This window comes from Symphalangus syndactylus, chromosome 9 (genome assembly GCF_028878055.3).
Source record: "Symphalangus syndactylus isolate Jambi chromosome 9, NHGRI_mSymSyn1-v2.1_pri, whole genome shotgun sequence".
Lineage (NCBI taxonomy): Eukaryota > Metazoa > Chordata > Mammalia > Primates > Hylobatidae > Symphalangus > Symphalangus syndactylus.
The window spans coordinates 121,997,603-122,010,124 of NC_072431.2; the positions used below are offsets into that span (position 1 = coordinate 121,997,603).

At 39.9% G+C, this 12,522-nt stretch overlaps 1 protein-coding gene across 3 annotated transcripts in view; it reads right to left on the reverse strand.

Moving 5' to 3' along the window:
• The window catches only part of SH3GL2 (SH3 domain containing GRB2 like 2, endophilin A1), a 222,566-nt gene that overhangs the window by 38,245 nt on the left and 171,799 nt on the right, over nucleotides 1–12,522 (reverse strand). For all 3 annotated transcript variants that reach the window (XM_055294171.2, XM_055294172.2, XM_055294170.2), the window contains one exon: nucleotides 9,700–9,768. In XM_055294171.2, the coding sequence (XP_055150146.1) occupies nucleotides 9,700–9,768 (69 nt within the window). The remainder of the gene's footprint in view (nucleotides 1–9,699; nucleotides 9,769–12,522) is intronic.

Here is a 12,522-nt window from a genome sequence, read left to right on the forward strand (position 1 = left end):
CCCATTACTGGGTATATACCCAAAGGATTATAAATCATGCTGCTATAAACACATGTGCACACATATGTTTACTGTGGCACTATTCACAATAGCAAAGACTTGGAACCAACCCAAATGTCCATCAATGATAGACTGGATTAAGAAAAGCACAAATACACCATGGAATACTATGCAGCCATAAAAAAGGATGAGTTCACGTCCTTTGTAGGGACGTGGATGAAGCTGGAAACCATCATTCTCAGCAAACTATCGCAAGGACAAAAAACTAAACACCACATGTTCTCACTCATAGGTGGGAATTGAACGATGAGAACACTTGGACACAGGAAGGGGAACATCACACACGGGGGCCTGTCGTGGGATGGGGGGAGGGGGGAGGGATAGCATTAGGAGATACACCTAATGTAAATGACCAGTTAATGAGTGCAGCACACCAACATGGCACATGTATACATACGTAACAAACCTGCACGCTGTGCACATGTACCCTACAACTTAAAGTATAATAAAAAATAAAAATAAAAAAAGAAAGTGAAACTGTAAATATATACAGATACAGGCTTTTTTTAGGTAATAAAAACTCCCATTTCTACTTCTTTAAATGGCTGAAAAAATCTGAAATGAGACTACTATTTTACTGCACAAAATAATTATTCAAATTTCAAATTCACATTTCAGCATCCTTAGATAAAGTTTTGTTGGAAAACAGCCATATTCATTCATTTAAACGCTGTCAATGGATGCTTTTGTGTTTCGACAGCATTGGCAAGGAGTTGTAAGAGACCTCAGAGACCCTCTGGCCCCAAAAACCTAAAGCACTTACAAAAAATCTTGATCCCTGTGCTAGGTGCTAGCTTCACTAACAATAATGCCATGCTGAATCTATAGATGATACTGATTATTTCACCAGCTGTCTCAGTCTTTAGAGACAAGATACTAGAGAACATAAGGCATGGAAATGACTAGAATGGGGTTACTCTTCCAGAGACAAGTGAATATTACCTTTCTTCCCTGAAGAAAATAAAAGTTGGTGTTTCCTGAACTTAGGTGTAAGGACTCATGAACAGCGTGGCGTTATTTGTGGAGCAACAAAAGGACTGAAAGATATGATTTCATACTATTAGATATCACATCATACCAGATGCTGTAGCAGAGCAAAGTTTAAGAAAAACATAGACACCTTAAAGGGAGCACCAACAGTTTGTGAGTTTAGTGATCATTAATATATAAATGAATTAAGTCAGCCATGGTGGCGCATGTCTGTTACCCCAGTGCTTTGGGAGGCCAAGATAGAAGGATTGCTTAAGGCCAGGAGTTCAAGACTAGCCTGGGAAAAAGTGAGACCCCATCTATACAAAAGATTTTAAAATTAGCCACAAAGATACAACAAAAAAGAAAACTTTAGGCCAAGGTCCTTGATGAACACTGATGCAAATCATCAATAAAATGCTGGCAAACCAAATCCAGAGGCATGTCAAAAAGCTTATCCACCATTATCAAGTAGGCTTTATCCCTAGGATGCAACGTTGGTTCAACATATGCAAATCAATAAATATGATTCATCACATAAACAGAACTAAAGAAAAAAAAACACATGACTATCTCAATAGATGCACAAAAGGTTTCCAATAAAATTCAACATTCATTCATGTTAAAAAGTCCCAATGAGCTAGGTATTAAAGGAATGCACCTCAAAACAATAAGTGCCATATATGACAAACCCATAGCCAACATCATACTGAATGGGCAAAAGCTGGAAGCATTTCCCTTGAAAACCGGCACAAGACAAGGATGCCCTCTCTCACCACTCCTATTTAACATAGTACTGGAAGTCCTCACCAGGCCAATTAGGCAAGAGAAAGAAATAAAGCACATCCAAGTAGGAAGAGAGGAAGTCAAACTATCCATGTTTGCAGACAGCATGACCCTATGTCCAGAAAACCCCAGTCTCAGCCAAAAAGATTCTTAAGCTGATAAAGAACTTCAGCAAAGTATCAGGATACAAAATCAATGTTCAAAAATCACTAGCATTCCTATACACCAAGAACAGTCAAGCCAAGAGCCAAATCAGGAACAATCTCCTTCACAATTGCCACAAAAATAATAAAATACCTAGGAATACAGCTAAACAGGGAGGTGAAAGTTATTTATTTATTTTATTTTTTTGAGACAGAGTCTCACTCTGTCACCCAGGCTGGAGTGCAGTGGCGTGATCTCAGCTCACTGCAAGCTCCGCCTCCTGGGTTCAAGCCATTCTCCTGCCTCAGCCTCCTGAGTAGCTGGGACTACAGGCACCTGCCACCATACCCAGCTAATTTTTTGTATATTTAGTAGAGTCGGGGTTTCACCATGTTAGCCAGGATGGTCTCGATCTCCTGACCTCATGATCCACCCGCCTCAGCCTTACAAAGTGCTGGGATTACAGGCGTGAGTCACTGCACCCGGCCGAAAGTTCTTTACAAGAAGAACTATAAACACTGCTGAAAGAAATCAGAGATGATACAAACAAATGGAAAAACATTCCATGCTCATGGATAGGAAGACTCAATATCATTAAAATGGCCATATTGCTCAAAGCAGTTTATGAATTCAATGCTATTCCTATTAGACTACCATTAAGATTCTTAGCAGAACTAGGAAAAACTATTTTAAAATTCATATGGAAACAGAAAAGAGCCTGAATAGCCAAGGCAATCCTACGCAAAAAGAACAAAGCTGGAGTCATCATGCTATCCAACTTCAAACTACACTAAAGGGCTACAATAACCAAAACAGCATGGTACTGGTACAAAAACAGACACATAAACCAATAGAATAGAATACAGATCTCAGAAATAAAACTGCACACCTACAGTTATCTGGTCTTTGACAAATCTGACAAAAATCAAACAATGGGGAAAAGATTCCCTATTCAATAAATGGGTGCTAGGATAACTGGCTAGCCATATGCAGAAGATTGAAACTGGACCCCTTCCTTACACCATATACAAAAATTAACTCAAGATGGAATAAAGACTTAAATGTATAAACTCCAAATCATAAAAACCCTGAAAGACAACCTAGGCAATACCATTCAGGACATAGGCATGGGCAAAAATTTCATGAGGAAGACACCAAAAGCAATTGCAACCAAGGCAAAAAATGACAAATGGGATCTAATTATACCAAAGAGCTTTTGCACAGCAAAAGAAACTACCAACAGAGTAAACAGACAAGCTATAGAATGAGAGAAAATTTTTGCAAGCTATGTATCCAACAAAGGTCTAATATCCAGCATCTATAAGGAACTTAAACAAATTTACAAGAAAAAAAGCAAACAACCCCATTAAAAACTGGACAAAGGACATGAATACTTTTCAAAAGAAGACATTTATGTGGCCAAGAAACATATGAGAAAACACTCAACATCACTGATCATTACAGAAACAGAAATAAAAACCACAATGAGATAAAAAGTCAAAAAAAATAGATGCTGATAAGGTTGTGGAGAAAAAGGAATGCTTATACACTGTTGGTAGGAGTGTAAATTAGTCCAACCATTGTGGAACACAGTGTGGTGACTCCTCGAAGTCCTAAAGACAGAAATACCATCTGACCCAGCAATCCCATTACTGGATATACACCCAAAGGAATATAAATTGTTCTATTATAAAGACACATGTACACATGTGTTCACTGCAGCACTATTCATAATAGCAAAGACATGGAATCAACCCAAATGCCCACCAATGAGAGACTGGATAAAGAAAATGTGGTACGTATACACCATGGAATACTATGCAGCCATAAAAAAGAGAGAGCAGGTTCTTTGCAGGGACATGGATGGACCTGGAGGCCGTTATCTTTAGCAAACTAATGCAGGAAGAGACAACCAAATACCACATGTTCTCACTTATAAGTGGGACAAAAATGATGAGAACACATGGACACACAGAGGGGAACAACACACACTGGGACCTATTGGAGGGTGGAGGGTGGGAGGAGGGAGACAATCAGGAAAAATAACTAGTGAGTACTAGGCTTAATACCTGGGTGATGAAATCATCTGTACAATAAACTCCCACGACACGTGTCTACCTATGTAACAAACCTGCACATGTACCCCTGAAGTTAAGATAAAAGTTTAAAAAAAGAAATAAATTGGACCTCAAATATCAAATAAATAATAAAAATTAGGCAGGCATGGTGGTGTGTGCTGGTAGTCCTAGCTACTTGAGAGGCTGAGGCAGGAGAATCACTTGAGCCCAGAAGTTTGAGGTGATAGTGAGCTATGATTGAGCTACTACACTCCAGCCTGGACAACAGAGTGAGACCTCAATCTCCAAATAAGTAAGTAAATAAATAAACTAGATAAATAAGTAGATGAATTACATACCCACTTGAAAATGGGTAACTCACAGTGGTAACATAAAAGAAATATTAAAAAGGCATATGAAAAACTAAAATATTTTCAAATTCCTAACTTTTCTGTCACTGAAGAAAATACAACTATTAATAATGCATACACACCCACTTAAAGTACTGAGACTCCTGAACAAGAACAGCTAAATAAACAGTCACAGAGACATGATGAAAACCATGTCCTGGGAAGGTCTGTCTGGCAGTGAGATACAGGCAGGTCCAAGAGTGATGTTTTTAACAGTCCCCTACTGACTCAGAAGAGTTAATGCATCTGTCCCCAAGCTGCTTTGATTTAAAGCATTATCTTATGTATTCAGAAAGCTCAACTGACAAACAACGTGTTAAAAAACAAAAATAAACAAGGTTATTAGAATGCTGTGATTGCTCCAGTGTATTTTTTTTGTTGTTAATCTTCTTGGTCATTACCTTTAATGAATATAAGCTTGGAACTATGTTGCAAACATGTAACTCAGAGGAAGCTTGTCATCACTGAATTTCAGACTATGGAAAAAGATGTTTTTAAAGCTCATCTTGTTTGGAGCCCTGGCCCTTCTTATATCCCCACACCAGGGGGTGTGTGTCTTAGCACAATGCTCCATGCCTCCTCCTTTCCCATCACACCATGAAGGAGACGTTATGGGTGCACTTGGGGATATGTGTTGCTCAGAGCATTCTAGCTGAAACTCTACTCCTTTCTCTCCCCACTTGAGAGAGATCACTGGAATCCAAGTAAGAGTGACATCATTAAAAAGTGACATTATTAGTAACAAATTACTAACCACAAAACTCACAAGAGATGACTGGTATGCCTCACATGATGGGAGGGAACTAGCGGGTGAGTCTGTGTTCCAACATGGGCAGTGGGAACGAGGGGGCCAAACATGGCCAGTGATAGGGAATTCAGTCATTCCTGAGGCAAAACACACACAAACAAACAAACAAAACAAAAACACACACACCAAAAACCCAGCTTTGATAGACAAAAGTTTTTCTTATATTGAGCCAGAATCTATCTCCCCATGGTTTCTACTCATTAATTCTAGCTCTACCACTTAGGCTGGATAGAAAAACTGAACCCCTCTCCACCCAGTGACTGAGTGTATGAAGATAATGACCATGGACATTTTCCTATTGGACTTTCTCCACACCTGAATCTGCCAATAAACCTCTCTTACTCTCATATGAAATGGCATTCTTTCTCAACAACTTGCTCTTCTTAAAACTCAAGGCTGCTCCTTAAAAAGAATCCCATTTTTATTAAAGGGCCTATAGACACGTTTCTATCCCTAGGACATCTTCTGGGTTCAACAGAAGGGATTTCCCAGGATAATTTTCAGGCTGCAAAAGAGATACTATATTCCTCAGCTTAGAATTCTGAATTAACCATATAATCAGGGACACAAGACATGTTCAGGATTTAGCTCAGACACCCTCTCTCTTCTAGGAAGCCTGATACACCCAGCCTGAAGATTCCATGGGAATCCTCCCCAGGACACCAAGCACTATGTTCTGTAAGGTACTGATTTACATACTATTTTTTAAAAATCAAAACTGGAAGCCCCTTGAAGGCAGGGACAGCGCCTTAACATGGAGGCACTTTCCAAGTAAATTAATAAATGTAACTGTACACACAACAAAAAACTACACAATCATTGCAGCAACCGAGAAAAATTTGAGAAGAAACCATAGGTTCTTCAAATTTCAGAATTTCCTCTTAACAAAAAAACCTATAGCTTTTCAAAGAACAAATCCTCCAATGTTGCACCAGCGTAAGACATTTAGCCTGTGTTTAACAAAGCTTGTAAGCAACAGACAACATTTAAAATGAAAACAAAAAGAATTCCATGCAAGGCACTTAAGAGGAGAGAAATAATGATGGGCAGGGATCCTACAGAGACAGCACAGCCACAGGATTCTATCCAATCAGCCCAGGGAGAGGAGGGCTACAGAGCTAAGGGACACACATGATGATTTTACTGCATCTCAGCCACAGAGTGGCTGGGGCAGCTGATTAGAGAAACAACCCTAGGAAAACCCACTTCTCTCTCCCAGTAATGCTGCTTGAAGCAAACATCTAATTTATTTCATTTTGTTATCTAATTGCACCTCCGAGAATACAGATGAGCAAAGGTCTCTCTACCCCAAATGCCTGACGAGCAGACAACCAACTATGGAAAGGCAATTCTTCTGTCTGCTTGGGAACTGAGCTCAAACATTTGTGTGAATAATAAATTAACAGGAGAGAAAAGATTTGAGAGTCTAAATCCAAAGCAAGTGCGTTTCAATTACCACAGAAATCTTACACTATTCATGTAAATTTAGCATGGGTGGAGGGTACAAAATTTGCAATAGAGACATAGATGAAACAAAAGATATACAGAATTTTAAAAAGTAAAACAATTCCCACACTGCACTGAAACCTAAATCTCTCAATTTATTCAGGTATAAACCCAAGTAAAGAGCCATGAGTGTGTTCTTCAGTCAATCAGAAGTTTACTTTGCTGCAGGAATATCTGTATTTTGAAATAAAAGTTTCAGAAACATTTCTATAAATTAGGAGAAATAATCCTTATACCTTACTTTCATACTCAGAGGAAGGTCTGTTGGTATTTGCCTAAAGTAAAATCCTTGGAGGATTCTCTTTTATTTCAATTAGTTTGCAAAACTGGCATATATTTCTCACCAAAATAAATCTCCAAAGGTCTAATTAGTTGCTCAGTGATAAATTCTACTCAGTTCTCCAAATTTCCTGTGCTTTTTAGTCTCATTTAAGAAACAGAAAGTTAGTTTGTCTCAGTTTAGACAGTGAGCTGCCTAGCTTATTCCCTTTAGTCCTGGCAGATGCGAAAAGGAAGTGTCAAATTCTGATTCCTGGTACTTAGTTCCAAATTCCTAAATACCTGCCTAATCGTTCATTAATTACATGACATTGGCCACGTGGCAAACTATAAATGCTCTCCAGGGGTGCGGGGAAGGAGGAGCATCAAAGGACAAGGAGGGATCAAGCAAGATTGGGTGAAGACAGAGGCTGATTAACCCATGGGCTGCTCAAATGAAGCGTGAGGAACTCCAATTTTATGGACAGTAGAAGAGTCAAAGACAAGACATTTCTGGAAATGTGTGTCAGTTCCTGGAGTCTCAGATGCTGTGGAAGATGGATGGGTAAAATACTATTTCCAGAACTATGGATATTAGTGGCTACCAGCTTTGGTTGAGGACCAGGTGGTATTTAGAACCATCAAGAGATGAGAAATAGGAACCAATGCAGACTTTGGTCCAGTTGGAGCAAGCAGGTGCCAGGCCTCAGCTGTAAGAGTCTGGTTTTCCAGACTTCTGAAGGCTGGGACTCAGAATTCCAGTATAAAATCTCCTCACCAGTGGGTACCCATCAGTGAGGCCTATCTCAAGAACTTAGCCAGAATGAGCAGCTGGGTCAATACTATGCAGTCTGATTTCGCAAGACCCTGCCTCTTGGCAACTTATCTTTTTTTTTTTTTTTTTTTTTTTTTTCAGGAATTCAACCATTCCCTCTTGCGTGCTTGCATGCTGTTTCCTTTACCAGGCTCTGCTAAGTCTTCCCCATCTTCACTTAACTATCAGGAAGGTTCTCCTTGACAATGCAGTATGGATGAGTTTCCTCTGTGCTGGGCTTCTGTAGCTCCATGAGTTTTCCCCTTGCCACGCTGGTCATTACTTGCCCCAAGTTTGCCCTCCCCACTAGACTATGAACTTCATGCACTCAGGAACCTTGTCTATATCCTACCTCCTGGTTCATGGAAGACAAAAAGAAAATATTTATTGAATTCATCAATAAACTCATCAAGAGAAAAACTAAAAAAGACAAGGTAGAAAGCACCTAGGATTTTTTTAATTTCCCACACTACACTAATGTATACCTAGGAATTTTTTGTTTGACTCTTCATGCAAACATAGCAAAAACAGCAAAACTGAGGCAGCCTGTTGGATCTGATGTACACTAAAACAATATCCAGTCCCTAAAAAACTTCTGGTAGAATCAAAATCAGAATATTAAAAAATCGCTTTGTTACAACGAAGTACAAAAGCAATATTCTTAACAATGCTTAAATGCGGTTTCTAGGTACCATAGGTTTGCAACACCCTCTTCTGTTCAAGTACAGGATTGGTACTCTCAGATCCATTACCCACCACCCACTTAAGACCTAAAATGTTTCTGTGCACAGTGTAACACACACACTTTTAACCATAAGCCTAAATATCACCTGCTCTGAAGAGTGTTAAAGTAAAAGAAAAGAGAAAATATGGCTCATGTCCCAAGAAAAATAAAATGAGATGTTTTGTTCATCACTTCTACCTGTACTTGAACTTGCTGAGAACCTATCTTTTAAGCAGAAAGCTAAATAATCTACATTATTTTTAAGCCTTAACTAAAATCCCCCAAATGAGTATTAGTCTTCTCATTTTACATTCACTTAAAAAGGGGCTCTGCTGGGTGCAGCGGCTCACGCCTGTAACCTCAGCACTTTGGGAGGCTGAGGCGGGCGGATCACCTGAGGTTAGGAGTTCGACACCTGCCTGGCCAGCATGGTAAAACCCCGTCTCTACAAAAAATACAGTAATTAGCCAGACGTGGTGGTGTGTGCCTGTAATCCCAGATACTCAGGGAGCTGAAGCAGGAGATAGCTTGAACCCAGGAGGCGGAAGTTGCAGTGAGCCAAGATCATGCCACTGCACTCCAGCAGCTTGGGCAACAGAGCAAGACGCCATCTCAAAAAATAGTAACAATAATAATAATAAAATTTTAAAAAGAGGCTCTGATCAATAGATGGACTTTTGCGACACATGGTAGGAAGGGGAGTTTGGGCCAAGGTTGGACAGGCTCTAAAACTGTATTCTCTCCACTACACATGGCTGCTTCTGGCCAATCATCCAGTAAGGAAGGTCCTTAAAGCCAGAAAGTGACTTAAACTCTCCCGAAAACATCTGGTATGTCATTCTGCAGCTTCTTTTCTACCCATCTCACCCTAATTCAAACATCAGCTCAACACTGTCCTTATTTTTTTAAAATGATGATGAAACCCACCAGGAAAAGTGCATCGTGACCTTTCACCTTCACTGAGGTTTTGTTCTCAGGACAGTACAAAGGGAAGACAGAATATTTTACATTTTATGTTTTAAAATATACACGAAAAGTAGTTTTAAATAACAAAATGTATTCTCAGAGACCAGTGGAAAACAGTTGCCCTCTCCCGTTTTCCCCTCTAATTATGGTAGACATTTTTATGTCAAAGGGAACACTAGGCAGTAGTGAAGGCTTACCCTTTCCATCTCTTTGAAGTCATCATCTAGCTTGGTTCCTTCAGCTCCTCCAACCTTCTCACTCACTTTCTGTAGAAAATAACCACAAAGGAGAATTATTATAAACAGTTTCTTTAAAAAATGTGTTGGAAATTTTAAGCACTTTCACAAATGTCATCTAATGTAATCTCACAACCATTCCCTGACTTGGGTGGAGAGTCTCATTTTTATAACAGCAAACTGTGGCTCTGAGGGTCTGAACAACTTACTAAAGGCTATGCATCTGGTGGGTATAGAAGCAAGCATTCAAATTTGTAACCTCTCATTTTAACCTCAATGCTCCTTCTATCAAACAAATCATTATGTAACTACCTAATCCTAACATTTTCCTCTTGAAAGTTCTAAGTGACAACAGCATCATACAATAATCATTTCCCTCTGATAATGGATCTCAAATGCTAGCTATGCAGAAAATTGCTGCTTCTTCAACCTAGTCCTAAATGGGCTACGCAGATAATCACAAATATCTATCAAACTGTTATGAAAAGAAAAAAAGTCTCAGCCCGGCTAATCTTCAGACAAAAGTACTTGTATAGTATAATTTGTCTCATAAAGCTGTCTACATCCTTATGTACGTAAGACAAAACATATAGAAAGCTGTTGAAGGCACTTCTTTGCTACTTGATCATTTTCCATTATCACACATTTTATATTTGTCAAATAACAAATGCAAACAGTCATTAACCCATGTAAAATTCATGTTCATAAAAAATTAGGGCCGGGCACAGTGGCTCACGCCTGTAATCCCAGAACTTTGGGAGGCCGAGGCGGGCAGATCACGAGGTCAGGAGATCGAGACCACCCTGGCTAACATGGTGAAACCCCATCTCTACTAAAAATACAAAGAAATTAGCCGGGCATGGTGGCAGGCGCCTGCAGTCCCAGATACTCGGGAGGCTGAGGCAGGAGAATGGTGTGAACCCGGGGGGCGGAGCCTGCAGTGAGCGGAGATCCCGCCACTGCACTCCAGCCTGGGCGATAGCGAGACTGTCTCAAAAAAAAAAAAAAAAAAAAAAAAAATTAGATACACTATTATATTCTGAAATAATGATTCAAATTAAATACAAACGGATCACACAAAAGATACTCTGGTTTTATCAAAGACACAAATACTACATGTTAATGGCACAAGACCTTTTCATTCCCTTTAAAATACTCTAATTGTAAAGACAGATGCTTTTCCCTAAGCTGTCACTGTATTACATAAAGTTACTGCACACAGATATCAAAGTATGGTTTTTCATTTCCTTCAATAGCAGCTAGGTTGAGGGTCTTTGAGAAAATTCCTACCATGACCAACCCGCAGTAAACTCAGCAACAACCTGGTTCACCTCATTCCAAAGGGCCCCTGGATACCCTGCTCCATCTCCTGGCCAGGAATGCTCTGATATCTCCTTGATGGGGGACCTGAGCTGTGTTCCTTACCCCCTCTATCTGTCCTTCACTCCCACTTCCTGCCATCAGGAAAACACTCAGAAGAGACCACTCTTAGGACAGCCACGAGTTGGAATTCTATCATCACTCTGGCCCTGCATACCAGATGTCACCCATTCCATCCCATCAGCAGAAATAGGAGAAATATGGCGCAGTGGAAGAGCATGACATGGATTGACCCCTCCATTCCTTGATAGGTACACAGAGTGGTTATGAAAATTAAATGGCATAAGAATTATAAGAGCATATGTCTGAACCTACATGGTATACAATAAATCCTAGTTCCTATCTCTCACCAATAAAATGTATATCTGTTTACCATATCACGGTTTCTCCCATCAGTTTATTTAACTGTTATTTCATGCTTTGAGAAGAAGCTGGCAATTTTCCTTGACATAATACAATCTTAGCTGGATAAAGGGCAATGATTCAAACTGAAAGGTTATTAAATTTGTATCACTGACACATACTTTCACTTTCAATTTATCATTTAATATGTGTACCTGGAGAACTATATAGAACATTTATTATTACTACATTGCAGATGAGAAAAGTGAGGGTTGCATAAAGTACGATACTTGTGTACAGTAGACATCTTTAGCTAGGAAGAAGTAGAAGCAGTTTTTCCAGGAAAAACCCCTAGGAGTTTTTACATTCACCCAACAGCTCTGAAGAGCTGTCCGTGGTGCTGGCTGTCTCTGTCTGAAGTTCCATTAGACTCAGAAGGCTAGAGATATACCCACTGCCTTAACTCTTAATCCTTGATATCAGCCCTCTCACTTAACTTGTGCCCTGAGTGATGCTGACTGATGATCCCCTATTTCAGCAGTTCTCACAGATTTAGGATTTGTCTGACATCAATACCACCTAACCTGAAGCCTGTACCAACTGTGATCTTGTTTGGCAGCCAGCTTCTTGGTCTGCATTCTTAAGGGTTTTTACCAAACTAGAAATTGGGTGTGGGGGTTAGAATTCAGTTAAGAACCTACTAGGCCAGGCACAGTGGCTCACATTTGTAATCCTAGCATCTGGGGAGCCTGAGGCAGGAGGATCGCTTGAGCCCAGGATTTCCGAGACCAGCCTGGGCAACATAGCAAGACTCTGTCTCTACAAAAATAAAAAAAAAATTAGTTGAACATGATAGTGTGCACCTGTGGTCCCAGATACTCTGGAGGCTGAGGTGAAAGAATTGCTTGAGCTCAGGAGGTTGAGGCCACAGTGAGCCGTGATCATGCCACTGCACTCCAGCCTGGGTGACAGGTGAGACTCAGACTAAAAAAAAAAAATCTTTCAAGTGCCAGTGAGTTGACCAGCATATTCAAGTTTAAGTTACAGAAAGTCATGAATAGA